Source organism: Necator americanus, chromosome V (genome assembly GCF_031761385.1).
Source record: "Necator americanus strain Aroian chromosome V, whole genome shotgun sequence".
In the NCBI taxonomy this organism is placed as follows: domain Eukaryota; kingdom Metazoa; phylum Nematoda; class Chromadorea; order Rhabditida; family Ancylostomatidae; genus Necator; species Necator americanus.
Genome location: NC_087375.1, coordinates 1,932,591 through 1,952,998, shown reverse-complemented (window position 1 = coordinate 1,952,998; position 20,408 = coordinate 1,932,591). Strand labels below are relative to the sequence as shown.

Here is a 20,408-nt window from a genome sequence, read left to right as displayed (position 1 = left end):
CGATGCTGATGCTTATATCCATAATTAATCTTCGTTTGTGAACATTGTAAACAGTTTGTGAAATTATTTATAAATGATCTTTCCTGTTTCTTTCCACATATTTCGATTCCATAAGCACAAGAAATTCGACATCTGTTTTCTACAAATGCATACATCAGATCTATCCTATTTAATTTCATTGGAATCTGTTCATCTCCTTCGAACGATGCGATACCCGATGTAGATTCCTAGAGAAATAACCGCCAAACCAATCGATACGTAGAGAACTTCCGTTACTAAAGATGGGCTGAAACACATGAATCGACATTACACAATACTATTTTCACGTATTTGTATTTGGCAGGAGATATGAAAGAAAACAGAGTCAGAACTACTCTAGTGAGAACTAGTCGGAACGCAGTCAGAAGGACGTGAAGATATTCATCATAGAGTTCAATTCCTGTCAACGCTAGTTTAGAAAGGATGCCTACAATAACCGCTTCTTCCAAGGTTACCGGTTTAAGAACAATCTTTTAGCACGAAAACACTAACTTTCAAAATTTGAGCTCCGGAAGAGGGTAATAGAGACTGACGAGCAGCCGTTAGACTGCCGTAACGCACTGCACTTCACTGCCAGAAAAACACACAGCCAATGTGATTGAGGCGAAATATACGTATAATGAAGGTTTTCTAGTATCCACCTTCCAATATAAGACACGTCGGCCTTCACACCTTTTGCCATGCTCGCGCTTTCTATTCCAATAGATACTTTTGTGGAAAAAAAAAGATTAGCATATTCGTGATGATAGTCTGCGCTATTTAGATGAATTTGGGTGAACCTCTTCATTGAGTTCCCAAAAAAAAAAACATAGAGAGTTTAACAAATCGGCAAAATCGACATTTCTGCTTAGTCTGGTCATCACATTCGTTATATTCATTATCAGACCATTGAGAGCCTCAGTAGCCAAGCATGTCAGGAAGAAGGTGCGTAAAATGGAATTAGGTTCTATATGGTTTATAAGTTTCTAATAGGAATAAGACTAATGTTTCCGGCCGAATGACTACTGCACTCGTAATTAGGGCTCTCGACAACTAACGCAAGTGTAGTTTCACATTCATACGTAAATGTGATTTCTTCCCGAAAATAAACACATACGGACAATGTTCCGGATTCTGTACAAGATTTGCGATGGGAACTTTTTTCTACAACGATATAACTTTCAAAATCTTCAAAATATCATCCACTTTATGAAGGAATATTTCTATTCCTTCATACTTATATCTGTATACATTGTCTCCGCGATATGAAGGGTTATTTCTATTCGTTCAGGCTTGCGCACAAGGGTCGTGAACGACCTCCACCCCTATCTGTTTGTGGAGAGATCTGGGCTACTAGAGAAAACGAAACAAAAGCCTACTACTTACTTCCTTGGATCCAAATAGCTCATTGGTCTCTTTGGTGTCCGTGGTACATCATCCAAATACGAATGTACAGAGGGTGCGCAGCTGGAAACTGACTCGTCATCTTCCTCCTGACCTTTTGATTCAACTCGCGGTGATGGTGTTGACTGAGTAGATCCTTTATCTAGACTTTTTAGTTTCATTGAGAAACACTGAAACACCTATAGCTCTGAATTACCGTAAGAAATTATAGGAGTTTGTGAACCAGAAGTTAGTTGTTTCGAATCCCCATAAATCGGTGATTTTCCTGCACATATATGTGTATCAGCAGTGAATTTCTCCTGAAAATTTCAATCATGCATCAAGAAAAATCCATAGGTCGAACTCTCACATTCAGTATTCTGTTTTCTGCTCCGATTTCAACGAGTAGCTGAGCATTAGATCCTGCTTGTGAACGAAAAACTGCTACTGCTTCGTCGTGAGTTTTATTTACAAGATCGATTCCATTAATCTGAAAAACATGACGTTGGTTTTTCCTGCTTTTCTTAACTAATCTACGACAAGAACTCTTTTAATCCCCACTCTTACACTGCGAGTTTGTGCACAAAGGCGTCTGTGAACACTGAATATGATATCAGAAAACACACAGTAACACTAGCAATAATAGCTCAATGTCGAATGAACGCCGCGGGAATGTTCCCATAAAAATTCCGTTAGCTTTAGCACAGCAATAATTGATTGGAAGAATTCAATTTAAAAAAGCCAAAGTCCTTCTTGAAAGTTCCTAGTTGCCTTTCTTAGCATCTGTGAAGTTTTTTATTTTATTTTGTCCTTCGTGTTATCCCAACTTTTATGCCTTCATTGATGACAAAAGCTCAAGGCAGCACCCACGTATTCGTGGATTGCATAATAGTATGGGATAATAAAGCATCAACTACATCGCATACAAAAGTTCTGCGGCTCTACACACCACAAATTCGGCATCATTCCCCGCAGCGGTTCATTATTGTCCCACCTTGATCGCTTTCTCCACAGCGCCGATTCGCATTTTTTAAAAAATTTTAGTGTGTCATAACAAGCATCGCAGCCGCTTGAACAGTTGCAAACAACGCTTTAGAACGTCATTTTGAACAATTTTAAAAAAAAAAAATCCAAAAACCTTAAAAAGAACACTTCAGCTCTTGACATGTCTCGTCCTATGCGATCGATGCTATCTCAGTGGACATAAGGCGGCACTGTTTCTGGAAAGACTTTAGCTTCTACCCTTGAAACTATAGAGAACATAATTTCCAAAGCTTAATAGCCTTTAGTCAACACAACCATTCCTACAAACTCCTCTCAACTCATCAAAATGTTAGAAACAAATTCAAAGTTAGACACTCCCCAAAACAGTGGTTTAAACAAGTGAAAAGTTTTAATCTTTCTTGAAAAGTGCACACATGGAAAAACATATTTTAGCATGCAATGAATACAAAATTTCACCCTGACAAACTCCCAAAAATGCAATGCTTGAAAAAAAAGGTTCTGAAAAGGTCATCTGCCACTCACAGACAGTATAAGGTCACCAACAGAGATTCTCCCATCATTGTATGCGGGTCCGTCTTGCTTTATGACAGAAACGAAAATCCCACTGTGCCCTGGGATATGAGGACTATCCTTTCCACCAACTATGTTGAAACCAAAACCTGAATCCCGAAAAAAATGAAAAAGTGCTAGAAAAAGTTGTGAAAGGCATAGTGCTAGTGTTACTTTGAATGAGTGTGTAGATGTTATAGAACGGAAAAAGCGAGTTATGGATCTCCTCTTGAACTTACGGAAGGAACTTGAATTCCTTAAAACTGAACTAAAATCGTCACAAGATTCTGAACTGAAGGATTGATATCCGAAGCAAGACATCGTTACTAGACATAAGGATAGGACTGGTACTGTAGGCTCGTATCTAAACTTACAGATGATCATGAGAGGTCCCGCCCCTCGCATTAACACTAGCGCACTGCGAAGTTCAAAAGTTTCAAAGACAGCCAGGTCGTTACCCTGTTGATGACGAAATGAGGAAGCGAAAAAAATACTGCGAAAAAAGTAATTACGTAGTCATAAAAGTCACTTCTTTGTAGTTGAGGAGAAAGGGACATAAATAAAAAGTGAAAAGGGGCACCAAATTAGTTTCAGAGCGTTATATTGTTGTCAAACACGATGCTTAGTGGAGAATGGAAGGCAAAAAAAAAAAAACTAAATTGATGTATTTGATTTGCAACAAAAAAAAACATCTCAATGACAGAGCTTCGTTTGCTGCAAAGGGCTCGCAATGACACTCCGATCTGCCGCCATCCTATGCCTTAGCATAGAGGCGAAACTATAAAAACGCCTTTATCACCGATTAGAGAAAACAGAGTAGACGTAAAGAAGGAAAACACTACTCTACGCAGCTTCGAAAACTGGTAAGCGATTTGTTTCCATGAAGGTAAAAGAATATAAATGTGGTTTTAGATGTGAGGAAAAAATTATTGACAATATTATATACTCTTTACAAGTATATAACAAATGACCGATTAGTGCTCACTAACAGCGAAGCAGCTCAGTTGTTACTCCTGTTATCATTCATCCATGGGAAAAAGGTTGTAGAAAATAAATAATTATAATTCATTACAGTTACAAAAGCTATGAGCCTTCCATGATGAAAGATGTTTGCAGATAAAGCGTAAACTGACTACCACATTGCCTTTCACAACTGATAAAAGCGAACAAAAAAGGTGAAACCAAGAAATAATGCCATGCAAATGCTCGGGAAATCGAGTGCACCAGATCAGTAGAGGTGTAAGCTAACCTTTCGAATCTGACTCCAACGCGATTAAAGCGAATCTGGACGAATCATCTCCAGTTTTAAAAACAGAGCTTTGTTCGCCAAGAGGTTTCTCCAATTCATTTATTGATTGTAGCAAAGACTGACCTAAAAAATTGTATTTATTGAGCTTAAATGGCGATGAAGTTAATTCTAAAAAAGTGCATGTGCTATGTTTGAAGTAAAAACTGTAAGAACTGAAGAGTTATCTTAAGTCTTTAAAGACAGCGTATCACGATTTTGACGGGGTGACCCACAGCGAAAGCGTAGAGTTCAGGTAGTAGATTGTGGCAACCAGAGTGGTTCCGCTCATGTTTCCCTAATCGTCGAAAAAAAAACGGCGTGGGAAGCGCTTTAGTTCCGACGAGATACGTTAGAACGCGAATCAATATACACGTTCCGGTCCCCTCAGCAGCCAATTCATTTGTCTCCCTTGAATACGCTGGTGAGAAGACATTACTGATAATTTACTTGGATGTGGCGCATTGCAACTGGAATCGTCGCAAAAGACGACGTCTTTCTCACCGTTTTATGCGATGAGTAGGGACAGATTAGGTGAACCACCCCGGATACTGCAATCAACAACCCCATCTCTAGCTTTCCTCCCTGATTTCCTCACCACGTCAGATTTGTGGCATGCTTTAGGGGAAACACTCTAACGCTGAGTCATCTTTTTAGTTGACACGATAGCAGAATCGCCTGCTTCTCCGCTCCACTCGCAAAAAACGCGGCGGCATATCTTCACACCGCCGGAAATTGCGGTCGATAACCATCAAATCTGCAAATGCAGCGAGACCAAGACAACCGCACATCATCCAATCAATCGGAATCACCTGATTTTCGTGCTGCATTCCGCTGTGGAACGTTTGCAGACTTTTCGTCGTGCGACGCCCAGCTGAACATTAATCAACAACAGATGAGCGTACCGCAACAAATAAGCCGCAGAGGCTAAGAGAACGGAATGCAGAACGGATATCAGGTGATTCCGGTCCGAAATATGGGTCCAAAAGTCGCTCCCTCAAATACGACTATGAGCGCTTTCTTTCGGAATGTAGTTTTCTCCCGGATTAATATGATATACAATAATTGACCAGGCTACCAATATGTCATCTTTGTAAGATAGCAAGAGAGCTTATACCATTATCCGAACCGGTAAATCTCTTCAGAAGGTGTAAATTAAGATAGTAGTGGAAGAGGAGAATCGTTTTCCAAGACTCGAAAACCAGAAGGAACTTGAGACTATGTTAATCTGGCCCCCTAGGGATAACTGCGAGAAAGGAAATGAGACCTAGAAGATATTCACTATACCTACTATGTATTCTTAGACATTCCGAAAACTTTTCACTCATATTAATATGAAGTCATTTTGTGCCGTCATTAAGTTCACTTTCTGAACACTAACGACGTTTGTTTTCATCCAGGAAACCTATTAACCACTGATATACAGTACAAGCACGCCAGTTACTGTATATAGTACGATGCGATCTATGAAAAGAAAAACAGGAGCAGAAGAATGACTGAACTCACCACCTCGTAAGCTTAGCGGTTGCTCTTCGATAACTACGGACTCCTCAGTATTCAGAACCATTGAAGAAATAGGAGGAAGACAACCCTACTAAATCACAACGATAAGCAATCGATTCTAATGGGAGCCTCTGAAGAAGAGAACCTCTAGCGCATGACTTTTCATAGCACAAAAAACGTATTGGCAGACATGACGATCAAGGTCTGTAGGCGACAAATGAGACAAACACGAAATTTTGCGGACCGTTTGAACTGGATCTTTCGCTGCTTTCAGCGCTTGTTGAAGGACATTCTTTAGTTTTTCAACGGGTTTCAAGACAGGATAATCATAGAATAGCTGAGAAGCCATTCACCACAGATATTGCTGTGTTTCCCCACCGTTGAGAATTCATTTTACTTTTCGCGGTATGGGATTTGTCGTTCGCGATGTCGCGAATGGTCGGAGGCGACTCGCCGCGGCAATCGCACGCGGAGATCATTTTGGAGGTGAAGTTGATGCTTCCGGCTGATCTTCTTGAACTTTGCACTTTATGAATGCTGAAGAAGTACGGTTAGATCGTTGTTCTCCTATGCAGGCGTCCAAGTTTGCTTTTGGTCTTTATCCGAGGTTAGTTCCAAGTGTCGTGGACAAATTACAGATTTTTTTTAAACACAAGTCTATTTGAATATTTCTCCCCATTCAGGGAATGCGAGTTATGCCTTCCACGACTGGAGTTCCACGATCAAGCTCAATTCGCTCGTCATTTGCGAGTGGTGCACTCTACGAGAGAAGGAGGATCGTACATTTGTCGGTGAGCACCTAATTACAGTTTCTTTTCTAAATTTGCGTAAGTTGCAAGTAAAAGTGCAGTGTTCAGAGTTGCCTTTATCTTTGTTTCTTGAAAACTCTTGAATTTTTAAGCCGTTGAGCTTTGCCGATGCGCTACATTTTTGAAATTGATTGTTACTTATTACGTAACAAGATGTGCTCACATTCAGGAAATTTCGCCTGACTCTGTTTTCATATTCACATAGTTTACATCGTTAGTCATACGATTCAGTCAGATGTTGCATGGGAATTTTTGGATTTCGGTTCTATGTTTCATGTTGGAAGTAAGTGATGATGAGCGCAGTTAAACTTCTTAGGAATAGGAGGGTCAAAAGGGCTTGAAGCACAGTGCAGTTGCGTAAGCAGCTGCGCTCGAAGCGGTTAGGTGAAGCGTAGCGGTTAGGAGCGCGTGTGGAACCTTGCTATTACCGTTCATTGTTGCAGTTCACGATGGTCCGACATCGATTCCAACGTTAGCTCGAAGCGTTACGGTCGAGCGTCATGTCGTTTTCACCTTACTATATTTAAATATACATATATATTATATGAAGCATATATATATATATATATATATATATATGTAACATTTCTTAAATCCCAGTTACCCAGTTAGCTTTAGATAAGTGGTGTGATCTGAGTTAAATCAGTATATTTTTGCACTAATTGTTAGTCGTTCGTATTGTATAATTCATTCTACGTGACCTTACAGACATTGTGCAGAGAAGAAATGTGGTAGTTAGTGGCAATAATTAATAATTCCACGTAATCAATGAATAGTAATTCAGCGATAATTAGTAGATAAACAATTCATCGCAGCTTACGCAGACAGAAATTAAAACAAAAGATCTGAGAACCGCTTAATGACTACCGCGTCTGCCCTTACGACATGCTTCTAAAGCAGTAAGTATTGGCTCATTAACTTCACTCTGTACAACCTAACATACATGAAAAGCTGATGCCTTTACAGATGACTATAAGTATCCATAATTGTGGATATAGAACACTCCCTGTACAACAACAACTCCACGTTTTCATCGATTTGTATCATGACTTATTTATCGAACGCATAATTTATCGATTTACAAAATCTTCCATTTATTTGGTATTCTGAACATGATTCCTGAAGTTGCGACACTTTTTCGTTCTGCCCCATGTTCGATTCTCCCGAATCTGCAGTTTTCTATCCTTCTTCTCTAAGTTTTTCAAGATTATGACACGTCAGGCTAAGAAAATAGAGGATTTTACCTGAAGGACACTCTCTGACACGAAAAGAATTGATAAAATGAAGGGATTCGAAGATCAATTGAAGAACAATTTATGGTGATATGAAGATGTTGGTCAAATTACTTCTGCTCAATTTCTTTAACTCGTAAGAGAGTCTAAGCTCAGTTTCAGAAATCGGTTTATATTGATTGAAGTGGAGAAAACGAGGTACATATTCTCATTTATAACTTTTCGTATATTTGCTTGCATCATTGTGCTAGTATGCATTAACGCTATGCTGTTTAATGCAAGGATTGCTGGTTGGCACTCCTCGAAGATAGCACAGATATAGCGCGCCCACATTTTACGTTTAACAAACTTGTTTACATTTTACTTCGATGACCTCAGTGAATTCACAACTAATGAAGGAGGTGGTAAATACGTACGTACAGATCTGTTTCTCTAAAAACTAATGAATATGTATGTGTATATTTTCCTCGTGAGACTTTAAGGTGAGTGTAGATCTTACAAATTCCCGCCTCTTAAGCAATCTATTTAAGTTGTCTCATGTCGCCAATGAAAATATATGACCCGTAATTTGTTCTACTAAGTTTATTTTTAGGTTTTGGTTGTGTTTATATTGTTTTTAGTAGTTTTGGATTTATTTTAGTTTTTTTTTTTGTAAATACTTCACGGTAAAAGATTGACACTTTGTCGTCATCATCTTTCACTCTGTTCAAGAAGAACCACCACATCATCACATAAATATTACCGTCATAGCATTTTCGAACAGAGGTTACAAATTTGCATTATTCTTGGATTTGCGAAACCAGTTTGCCTTCGTTGCTCTTCATACGGCCACATTTACTTCTAAAATCGTCGAATCGAAGTTTTTCGCAGAAATAAAGGCTTAATTTTCTTTCTTAATTACGGGATCGAGTTAATTCTTATCGTGATGTGATGATAACCAGTTGTTTGGCTTTACGTTAACAGGTAGACCTGTTCTTCTGATACCCCATGTTTGTTTCATTGTTATTTTTGCGGGCAGATATTTCAGATATTTCGATATTTCAGATATTATATTTCAGATATGGCGACAACAATGTGTGTCAAAAGCTTCCACTGGAAGGTGTTTCTGATGACGATTACGAGGCACACATTCGTCGTGTACACTGTGGTCAGTTAATATAAATGTACAAACTTTTTCAAAACATTCATTTCCTGCACTTCAGTACCTCTTCAGCTGGCAACGCCCACCACAGGGGGCCCGCATGATAAAGAGTTCACTTTAACGAGGTCGGTTCCTATCTATACATGTTACGAGTACAACAATATAAGAATAATAACAACATTTATTCGTTTTTTCCATTGAAAGCATGCAAAATAGAATATTATACATTCACAACCATGACTGGAGTATTAGTAAAAATTCGACAGAATGAATCGTGTTGCACCGGTATCTATGAAAATCTCGTGAACAATTAAGTGATATCATTGAGGCAAGATCATATGGGCCGTTTCATTCCCAGTTGTTAGTACTCAGGCTAATCCACTTGTATTTTAGTTGGATTAGGGTTACGACTGTAGCCAGGTGGAGAAACTTCCTGAAAAATGTGATTCTGTGATATATAGAGATTCTTTTGTGGCGACCAGCGAATTGAACATACTGTTTTTTAAGTCTCAATTAGAGATTCTTCACTAGGATTGTAGAGAAGTGGGACAGTGTTACACTACAGTCGCGTCAAAAGGACCTGAAGCCTGGTGCAACTGCGTAAGCGGCTCTTTTTCGTTGTGGTGCCATGGAGTCAGCGGTGGGGATCGAACTGTGGCCCTTACTCAGTTCTGCAGCTCGAAAGCAGACAGCAAAGGTCCCAGCTCGATCGCAATCGCTATCCCCATCACGCCACATCAACCCCAGCCGCTTACGTAATTTCACCAGGTCACGTTTCACGTCGTTTTGACCCCATTGTACATCGCACAAAAAGTAAGGTAAGGTCCTAAGTAAGCAACTACTTTTCGTCAGTTTGTAGACATCTTCATCTCGTTATTCACTCTTACACGTTAGTTGTGTATTCGTTTACCTTCCTAAATTTCTCGTTCTTCTTTTCTTTAAAAATTCAAATGATTTCATTCGTCTTCTCTCCCAGTTCACTCTTCCTCGTTCTAATATTCATTCTCCTATTCTCACGTCACTGTTAGTGCTCACTCTAGTGTGAGGCCCTGCCTTTTTTGCTTCTATTAATGTTGCATTCTTGCCATCTTATTGATCTTTTTTGTTTCTCCCAACTCTTATTCGTTCATGGATTTGTCTACAAATGTACTATGGGGCCTTTGCTCTCATCTATGCCCTAATTTGATACGTATTCTTATCCCCTTATTCTGTTTTTTTTTTTTTTTGAAGCTCGTATATTCTTCTTACAGCAGAAGGAGAATGTGCAAAATTGGCAAATCTATTTGTAACTTAATCTTATTTGTTACAAGGTACTATTCTCTTAAAGCCTAGTGCTTAGCTCTTAGAGCTCTTTACAGTGTCTTATCTTTCTCTCTGTTATTTCTGTTAGGAAGAAAAAGGAAAGTGCTTGTATAGTGCTTACTTTAAGCTCATAATTTGGAGAATGTGATGGTGAACTAAACGGGTTTTCGAAAGGATTAGCTGCTATCGATATCTTCTTCGTCGGTAAATCCGCGAGTCCGGAGAGCTGAAAAGGTGATGGAAAGAAAGTGAGGAGTTGAAAGTGAATAGTGAAAAATTACAGACACTCAGAGGAGGTGGTGCTGACTAAAGGCACTATCCAACTTTGTAGTTGATTTCGAAATTATGACAAATTATCGTCTGGACGACGTTGTCGCAGTGATTGATATAAAACCAAACAAAACACTATTTCCAACGTTTTAAGCAGTGGAGGAAGGAGATAGACGAGCTCCAAAAAAATTGCAAACGATATCGTCACGGTGCAGATTGTGACTGTGGCTCAAACTGCGTGAAGTGATGTTAATGAAAGGGACGTCTTCACGTTGAAGCTGTTAGGAGCAGTGTTCACGACTGGTCCTGACAGTTTCTATGAGGTCTTATCCTGTATAACAATGAATAGATGAAAATTTTTGACAAACTGCAGGATCCTCATCTTTCTTGAACCGATTATCTTACTCTATCTGTCCCTACAAAGTTGGATAGCGCCTTAGTGGTAGAAGAGACCTGTGATTTGATAGTTCCACACAGTGTTAAAAGATTTGAGAAGTTCTAGGAGTGCCTTAAAAATGTCACCGTTATATAGAAGGAGCTATCCTTGTCGTGTTCTTCTTGGCGACTAAAGATCAAATTTCGTATATAAATATTCTTGAATGAGTAGAATGTCATGAAGACTTAGGACATTTCAGAGTTAGTGCAAAAAACATGCATATTTACAAAGAATTAACAACATATGTTGCGAAAAATGAGAGGGTTTCGATGGACATTTGCAGAGAATTTAAAAAAATTATTTGTGAAGAATATCCTCACCTTGCTTTCTCTTCGGCGATTTTGTTCGGACACCTTTTTCAGTATTTTTTCCTTCACAACCTTCTTTGTTAGATATGTGTACAAATATGTTCCTCCCTAAAAGTAAGAAATTGGGCTTTTCATTGCTACTGAATTACTTTCTGGACTGTACTCATGAGGATCCTGTACCCAACGACTGACCTGGATTAATGAGAGTATACTCAATCCAAGCCACATTCCAATAGAACCTCCAAGAGCAGCGATAAATGCTGTGATTGAATATTTCCATTGTTGTTCCATTGTGAGATATTCGAATGATCCCCAGTTCAAATTGATCAGTGTTAAATCTGCATAAGCATTATTTGAGGAGAAAAAAAGGCCAAACATTAGTATTTTCGGGAAAAGCGCTAAGGTTTTAAATACGTTGAAATTCTCACTACCGTCTGTGGAAATTTTCCAGAAATTGCCCAGCCTCTTTGGGCGCTAACATGTTTGACTTGAGATTAGAATAGTTTTAGACTTATGAACACGTAATGAGACCTATACAATGGCGCATAGGGATTTATCGTTGTCCTAATTCAGTGTTTTTAGCTTTATCTGAAAATCATTATCCGAAAATTATTTTTTTTCAGTAATTAAGTTTCTTGTTCGATTTTTGCTGGAGTTTATTATAATATAAAATCAGTGTTTATTATGTAGATGCTTATTATGTAGTTTATTATGTATAAGATGTAAATCTGAAGACTATATAATTTAAAAATATATATTTCAAGTTGTAGAGTTGAGCAGTTCTTTTTTATAGTTTTTTTTTGTCTTCATATGGTGTCTCTTGTAGGAGTGGATGGGAGAGGATCTATTTACAAAAGAAAAATTTGCTTGAAAAAACCAGCAAATTCTTTCCCGCGTAATCTCTTTATTTGCATATTTCTGCAGGTGTACTTTTCTCAAAATTCAGAAAATTTTCTCAGAAAATCGCTTTCGTCTGTAGTGGATGCTTTGTTCCTATGCAATTAGGGCACGCAAATGTCTACCTGTGGATGATCATTATCAAGTCGTTCCTTCAAACAGTTGAACTGTATGAAATCTGAGCAGATGACATTTCCCCTGAGGGCAAGGGCCAGTATCCTTTAGTAAAGGGTCTCGAACAGCAGCTGCACAACAGTTATTGTGGTTTATAACTTTGACGTGCGAATGGTGTTCATCCTCTTCATGTTTCCGACGTATTCTCGCATTTTTACAAATGTTTTTGAGTGACTATTAACTAGTTCATACTCCGGTCTTCGATAATGTCACGTTGTCTCCAGAATATTCTGGAAATCTCTACAAAACTTCACATTCTCACGCGCAAAAAAGACATAGTTATGCATCATAATTATTATCATTGTCGTATCTCCCACGCAGCGTCGTGTAACTCCTGCAAACTCATTATACCGGTGTCTCCAGAAACAAGTTTGCAGGCCGACCGACCGCTTCCCTCACTCTCATCCTCATCACTTGAGCTGCACCCTTAGACCTGGACCTCCTTCACCCTTGGGAAGGGTCCGGCGCTCCTCCCCATCGCACCTATGCTCACACTTAGCATTCCCCTTCGACACTTCCTAGAGAACCCATTTTCTCAAATTTTTGGCATGATGTGGAAATTCTGGATCATTTCTGTTCCAGAATTTCATATTCGCACCTGGTCTAACCATCCTTCCTTGAACTTCGTGATCAATTTCGTAGCGGATTTGACGACAATCACGGAAACAACGTTTGCCACATTCGCTGTCCGAGTAGTTACCTTTTTGTACGCTGAAATTCATCGAAGTCATAGAAGATTGCTAAAAAATTTTTGAATTCGTTTGAAAATAATTTTGTGATGTTGCAATTGAAATACCTATTTCAACGCGATGTTTCTTTTCATGATCTAGAATAAAATCCAGAAAAAAATTCAAAGTTGATGAGAAATAAGGCTATGTAGAAGTATCCGCTTACTCTACTTCACATTTTGTATAGTCGCATAGAGGGAATTTGTCCAAATCATCGTTTGCTAAGTAGCTGAGTGACAAAGGTGTACATTTGCACATGTCCTGAAGAATATAGATTTATTTATATGTGGAAAAGCAAATGGCTTTGTAATAAATCTCTCTAAAATCGATAGATTTGTGAAATATAAGCTACTTTCTTTTGTCGGGATTGATTTTCTCCGTTTTTCTTTCGGCAGCCGTTTTCCACCCCAATAACTGTTCTCAAAGCAGTCATTACGTTTAAGAGTTCCAGGACGTGGAATTAAAGGCATCACCCAACAAATCTGAGGTGGTACGGATTTCAGGCGGAGTATTCGTATATGGGATCGTAGTTTATGGAGAGTTTTTTTTTTCGTAAAAAACGGTCCGAAAGATACGGCTTCGAGCGTTCTGGCTGCATCTTCCGGGCCGTTTTTTTACGCCAATTAGCAAGAAATGGACAGAATCACCTCCCTCTCCGTAGTCTCCCATCCCGTATACGAATATCCACTTGAAATCCGTACCACCTCGGATCCGTGGGGTGATGCCTTTAAACTAAACTTGCGCAGACGCCAAGGTACAGGGCGCTTCAGAAAGCAAAATGGGGTTCTTTTTTCTTCCAGTTCCTGAGTTGTAACAAAAAAAGAACTTTGCTTCCGCTATATTCCGTCCAGACTTTTCACTAGAGCAGTTAGTTAGTGGTTAAGTAAAAATTTACACGTCCGCATGTTAGCGGTGGAATAATGCGCGAATAGTACTGCGATCAAAAAGTAGTAAGACTCTTCAATTTCAAGCTCTTGAGTTTGTCCAAATCCATAATTTTTTTTGTCTTATGTTGGCGCTAGCTTTACTGACATTTGTGTCTAATTTGATGACAGGAGAGTCAGTTGTTAATGATTTACGCTTGTTGATGTTTGCCTCTAAAAGTTCATTTTTCGATGCACCACCTCACACGGTTTTGGTTGTTTGCGGCTTTTTCATTTGAAAAAAGACACTAGTATCGTTCCTCAACCACCCTATTCATCTGGTTTGGCTCGCCCTGACTTCTGGCTGTTCCCAAAACTCAAAAAAAAAAACCCTTTCTTGGTCATCGTTTTGACTGAGCGATTGAGCTATTGAGGAGTTCGAAAATGACATCGAAGAATGCGCCTGAGACCATCCCGGAAATCGAGGATAGCCAATGTTTCGAAGATTGGAAGAAGCGTTGGTATTAGTGCATTGCTGTCGATGAGGACTACTTTGAAGGATATGAAATAAATTTTGAAGAGTAATATACCGTTTTTGTTTTGTTTGGAAAGTCTTACTACTTTTTGATCACAGTAGTAGACTGGCTATTGCACTCATTTTAACAATCCTAGTGATTAAGATCTTTTCATCGTTGACAGTATATATGACATATATCATTTGTAAATATATTATATATTATAAATGTTATATATAATACTTTATTATAATCCTTCATATTTTTTCTAGATGATTTATAGAAAATGAAGCTAACAACAGTAATAGAGCGAACCCGTATCATTTCCATTCGACAACGTGACCTACAGTCGAATTCACTGTCTTCACCCTCTTCCACATCACGACAAGCTTTTCCGGGCTCATCGTTCTCCAACATCTGATAAAGGGCACGTACCTCAACTGAAACCTCGTGTCTCTGCCCAGCACAGAGCTAAATGAATCGCTATCGGTGAAAATCTAAAACCTCAGCGGTAAATTGGACTAACCTCAAAAGTGAATCCATCTCTCGCCCTTCCCTTACCCTCCATAAATCGATTTAACGATGAAGGACGTCCGTGGAAGTCGACACTCATACACTCGAGATGTTCACCGTTGAGATTCTCAGCATTGTGGGATAACATCATTGTGAAGAAGTTACCCTGACATGTAGAAGATTCGAATATACTGTTCAACGCTTTTTCGACCATAGAAAGTGTGGATTAATCTGGTAGTTGCTGGAATCTCACTGGTTCATGACTATCGCTTATCATATTGTGCTTTTTAAAATGAGTTTACGGGAAATATGACGAAATTACGATCGTAACATTCTTTATAAATAATCTCTAGACGACAAAATCAAGGCAATGTCAACCGATAATAATAATGTATTTATGTTTTCTTCAATAATAATTATGTAGTTCCTGAAAATAATAATGTAATAATAATGTAGTTTTAACAATAATAATATAGTTTTTGAAAATGTGCCTGAGGCGTCCCCATAATTTTTTTTTCTTGAAAAGCCAGCGTGAGAATCCAGAAGCAGTTAATCAACTTCACGCATTTTATTTGCCGAACAACAACGATTGTTGGATGAGCAGCACACAAAACGACAGGTGGAATTCGCGCGCAATAAAAAAGAAGTATAAATGTGCTCCCCTGGCGTGTTTTGTCGCAGCGGAGCTCGCAATTGCCGCTTCCCTACTCTTCGTCACATGGCGCACATGCGACTATTCTGTTATAACTAACTATAAAACTTTTGTTTCATTCGTATACATCTTACAACGATTCCAACATGTTTAAAAGATTGGTTTTTTTGGAGCTGCGCTTGTCTTGCGCTGGTCTTTGTGCAAGGTTATGATTCTAAACCGGTGGTCATCCTTTTCCCGATACGACCTGCTTTTTTTTCGAATGAAACAACACGCCCACATGAACTTGCATTTCTCATTCGTATTTCTATCACGCGTTTCTGTAAACGGTTAAATTTTCTTTTTACATCTCTTTACCCCATAAAGTATTCATTAACGCTCCTAACTCAAAGAAATATATAGCTGTAAAATTTGTGCACTAACCTGATCATCAATAGTATAGAAATTATCAGTATCGAACCATGGTTGAAAACATATTTGCATTTGTGATATCCATGAAATCCGTAGTTTTGTTTTCACCACTAAATCCTCGTTAAAAGTGGTTCTTTCGAAACGTTGCATGGAGCGACGTAGCGCCTCTGTGCCAGCTTTCTGTGTGAATTCTTCGAATGTGACATTCCGAGATTCAAGTGCTTCCATCCATTTCTGTAAACCTTGGATTTTATATGTATTAATTACCACTACTTCGTGTTAAAAGTCATTGTTATTTGTTATGTGGAGCGAAGTTTGTCGTAAACAATAGAATCGCTTTAGTAGGTGCAGAAAAACGAGTTTTCCTGAACTAAAAGAGGGTTACGCCTGGGTCTCGACGTATTCTTCTCTTATTGTTTTAGTTGAGACCACAGACCATTGAGGCATGACATTGTTAATTGTGAAGACCAGTCAGGTCAGGATATCAGAAGAAGGTTAAAAAAATTACATATCAACCCTATAGGTTCTATAATTGAAAAGCTTTCGATTTTTCCTAAGAATCTGTGTAAAGATATCCATTATTTGTATTATAATCCGGATCGTTGATCGTACCTTAAACGTCTTCCTCTTCCCTGCTAATCGTGGTGAAGTCCGAAAGATGTTGATCGATCGAGCAGAATTATGTGCTGTCGTTTCCCTCTCCATACTGTTATAGGTGGCGATCATATCATAAGCTTCCATGACTAATCGATAATCCCACAAAGTCTTAATGAAACTGTCGTGATCTGTCATATTCGCCAGGGCTTCCTTAAATGCACAAGAAAGTTGTTAATTTCCAAGGGTTTCTAACAGTACTTGTGAAATGAAGTATTTAATTCATTTTGGGATCAATTTTTGCACCTGCTGCGTTACTAGGAATTTTAACCGTTTGTTCTAATGTACGAATGTTTGAATCCTGACAAAGTCCTGATGGATCAGCTATGCTAGTTGTTGTTATAATGAATTTCAAGTTTTACTGTGCATTTCTCTTTTTTTTGTTGTGGGAAATTCTTGTGCAAACACCTAAGGAATGGTTCCCAATGTATTTTTCTTTCTTTTATTGGTGTTCCCCTTTTATAATTTCACTTTCTTCAGACCTCATTTCCTATTTTTGGAAGAAAAAACTTGAAAAAAAAACTATGAAAAATTATTCAAATTTGATTTCACATCTACATTCAGTTGACACATCCACAACTTCCTAATACCAAGAGTTCAGCCCTCTTAAGCTTCTTTAAATCAAACTAACATGGGATTATGAAACCACAAAATTGATTTTTCCGCCCAAAGTGCTTATCATACTGTAATTAGCATGTGCTGAAATCTTAGTCGACAAAATTTTACTGAGGCTAAGAAGAAAGATACATAGTAGGTCGATAAAGGTGATATATTGTTTATACATTATTTTATTGTTAAGGAATTATAAAACTGGAAGTTAGCGTATGTTAAAACCGTAGATCCCTAATTAACAAGTACCCTACAGTCTGCGACCTATCCCAATGTATCCATAAGCAAAATTTGTTTGAAATTTGTTCCAGAGAGTGTGATGTTGTTAAGTATTAATAAATGCAGATTTTCCTAAGAATTGACACAGACCTAATACACAAATATCTTTTCACCACAAGGGCATGCATCAGAAGGATATTTTGTTGGATATTACAAAGAATGGAACACCACAAAAGAAGTAGGACAATAAAATATTGTAAAGGGGATTGATTAAACGTTTTAGGTTTAAGTTTTTCTGCTAGAATTTTCCCTGGGGTTACGTTTGATTGATGTTTATAATTACAGCCGCTTTCTACTATTAGCGCTTACTATTAATATCAAACTTATTGTATTTATTACGTACTTATTTTTACTTCTCCATTCATTAGAGCAATTTTCTGAAAGAAACTACTACTAGTAATAATAATAATAATAATAATAATAATAATAATAATAATAATAATAATAATAATAATAATAATAATAATAATAATAATAATAATAATAATAATAATAATAATAATAGTAATAATAATAATAATAATAATAATAATAATAATAATAATAATAATAATAATAATAATAATAATAATAATAATAATAATAATAATAATAATAATAATAATAATAATAATAATAATAATAATAATAATAATAATAATAATAATAATAATAATAATAATAATAATAATAATAATAATAATAATAATAATAATAATAATAATAATAATAATAATAATAATAATAATAATAATAATAATAATAATAATAATAATAATAATAATAATAATAATAATAATAATAATAATAATAATAATAATAATAATAATAATAATAATAATAATAATAATAATAATAATAATAATAATAATAATAATAATAATAATAATAATAATAATAATAATAATAATAATAATAATAATAATAATAATAATAATAATAATAATAATAATAATAATAATAATAATAATAATAATAATAATAATAATAATAATAATAATAATAATAATAATAATAATAATAATAATAATAATAATAATAATAATAATAATAATAATAATAATAATAATAATAATAATAATAATAATAATAATAATAATAATAATAATAATAATAATAATAATAATAATAATAATAATAATAATAATAATAATAATAATAATAATAATAATAATAATAATAATAATAATAATAATAATAATAATAATAATAATAATAATAATAATAATAATAATAATAATAATAATAATAATAATAATAATAATAATAATAATAATAATAATAATAATGATAATGATAATGATAATGATAATGATAATGATAATAATAATAATAATAATAATAATAATAATAATAACAATAACAATAACAATAACAATAACAATAATAATAATAATTTTTAAGGATCCAGAAATGATCCTTAAAAAAGATCCAGAAAATGAACTCTCACATCAATTTTTTAAATAGTCTACATGCTGTAAATAAATATAGGTACCATAAATATGTATAAGTACTGTAATTACCAGTAGTAAATACGCGTAATGACTTACATCGACTATCATATCCCATTCATCCACCGGCGCACTTTCATTGATCTTAAAATGACTCCATGCTTGTTGCTTTGACATACAAAACGTCACATTCGGCATAGTCATTGAGTCGTTGAACACAATGTTCATGTCTGATTGCTTCGGTTCTTCACAGTATTCGATAACCTGGAGTACGGGGATATGCTCAATAAATTTTTGGAAATATAAAAGTTACAATTATTGTTTTTTTAAAGAAAGTTTGAAGTATTTCTCTTTTACGTTAATCTCTTTTATTTTACGCATCTTTCACCATTAATTAGTGTTGATGGTTAGAGCTAGCGATGTTCTTTTCTACTCTTTTCTCGTTGCTAGTGCGATGGAGAATGTGTGGCGATCACAATTCCGTTGTAATGCGGCTATCGCTAATGTTATATTTATGTACAACTGGCCGATAAATATAAATTAGTTACTCGCCAAACTCAACCTATCAAATAAAATAAAATGCTTGCACTTAATGTTTTTTTTCGGTCCGAATTGTGGAAATTGAGTTAAAAAATTATTGTCGCTCGGCTATTGTCGCTTCAAATAACAAAGGCACGAATAGGTAATGAAGTGGTTCTACCCTTCATTTTATGAACTAAATATCATCAAAAAAAAGTTGTAAAAAATGATGCCGTTTTTTGGTTGTTTTTTTTTTATTGTTTCACTCGTAATTTTGGTAATGAAATGCCATTTCTATCTAGAAACATGGGATCTTCTCCTAATTATTCGCTCTTTATTCCATGCTGAAAAGAAGAAAGACGGTGTTTTTTTTTCGGAAAGCTTTAGTTGAAGGTTTGATGAGAACGTACTGATTGTGGTTCGTGACTATTCGTCGCATAGAAACTGCTGCTCCATCGCGCCTTACTCTAATTGTAATAGCCAAACAATCTGGAGCGTCCAGAAAAAGTGAAAATCTAGTTTTAGTTTCCTCGAAAAGAAAAATTTTGCTCCGCGCTGTGTATCGATTATATAGCACTTTCATTATCTACCTACGAATATTTAAATTAAAGCAATATCGCGGGCTAGAGCAGCTGATTCAGCAGAATGTGCTCTAAGATATTTTGTGGATATGATATTAAATCCACCAAAGAAATCAAAATTCACCAAATCAACAACATCCTTAATCGTCAAACAGGCTAGAAATGCAACAATAAATATGAATGCCCATTTACGTGCACGTTCTCCAAACATCGCCTCCTTACACGAGCTAATCTTGCTTTTTTCCCGTGGAGGACTACCATAGTCGGCAACACGACTCATCCTGAAAACTCATAAGTTACGGTAAGTGCAGAAATTGTCTATGTGGACCGAAACGATTTAAA

At 36.3% G+C, this 20,408-nt stretch overlaps 3 protein-coding genes across 8 annotated transcripts; 1 reads left to right on the top strand and 2 right to left on the bottom strand.

The window, feature by feature from the left end:
• Positions 1-189: 189 nt before the first annotated feature.
• On the bottom strand, positions 190-6,092 carry RB195_012685 (uncharacterized protein; the record flags this gene model as incomplete). Of its 5 annotated transcripts, XM_064202174.1 has the most annotated exons (8): positions 190-286; positions 1,405-1,558; positions 1,619-1,721; positions 1,772-1,891; positions 2,929-3,065; positions 4,205-4,327; positions 5,747-5,831; positions 5,889-6,092. In XM_064202174.1, 8 exons carry the CDS (start codon positions 6,090-6,092, stop codon positions 190-192), a joined length of 1,023 nt encoding a protein of 340 aa, XP_064058055.1. The 5 variants fall into 5 exon arrangements, with proteins under 5 accessions (XP_064058055.1, XP_064058057.1, XP_064058058.1 ...); XM_064202178.1 differs by lacking the exon at positions 5,889-6,092 and having other exon boundaries at positions 1,405-1,564; positions 5,747-5,807; XM_064202176.1 differs by lacking the exon at positions 5,889-6,092 and having other exon boundaries at positions 5,747-5,807.
• A 181-nt stretch (positions 6,093-6,273) lies between these two features.
• Positions 6,274-9,290, top strand: RB195_012684 (uncharacterized protein; the record flags this gene model as incomplete). 2 transcript variants are annotated; one of them, XM_064202173.1, is made up of 5 exons in its annotated part: positions 6,274-6,350; positions 6,427-6,534; positions 8,843-8,931; positions 8,987-9,050; positions 9,254-9,290. In XM_064202173.1, 5 exons carry the CDS (start codon positions 6,274-6,276, stop codon positions 9,288-9,290), a joined length of 375 nt encoding a protein of 124 aa, XP_064058054.1. The 2 variants fall into 2 exon arrangements, with proteins under 2 accessions (XP_064058054.1, XP_013301403.2); XM_013445949.2 differs by lacking the exon at positions 9,254-9,290 and having other exon boundaries at positions 8,987-9,126.
• An 8-nt stretch (positions 9,291-9,298) lies between these two features.
• Positions 9,299-20,346, bottom strand: RB195_012683 (uncharacterized protein; the record flags this gene model as incomplete). Its single annotated transcript, XM_013445950.2, has 12 exons — positions 9,299-9,358; positions 10,349-10,453; positions 11,254-11,349; positions 11,434-11,579; positions 12,911-13,023; positions 13,207-13,301; positions 14,734-14,889; positions 14,945-15,097; positions 16,007-16,228; positions 16,607-16,801; positions 19,066-19,230; positions 20,191-20,346. 12 exons carry the CDS (start codon positions 20,344-20,346, stop codon positions 9,299-9,301), a joined length of 1,662 nt encoding a protein of 553 aa, XP_013301404.2.
• Positions 20,347-20,408: the final 62 nt, after the last annotated feature.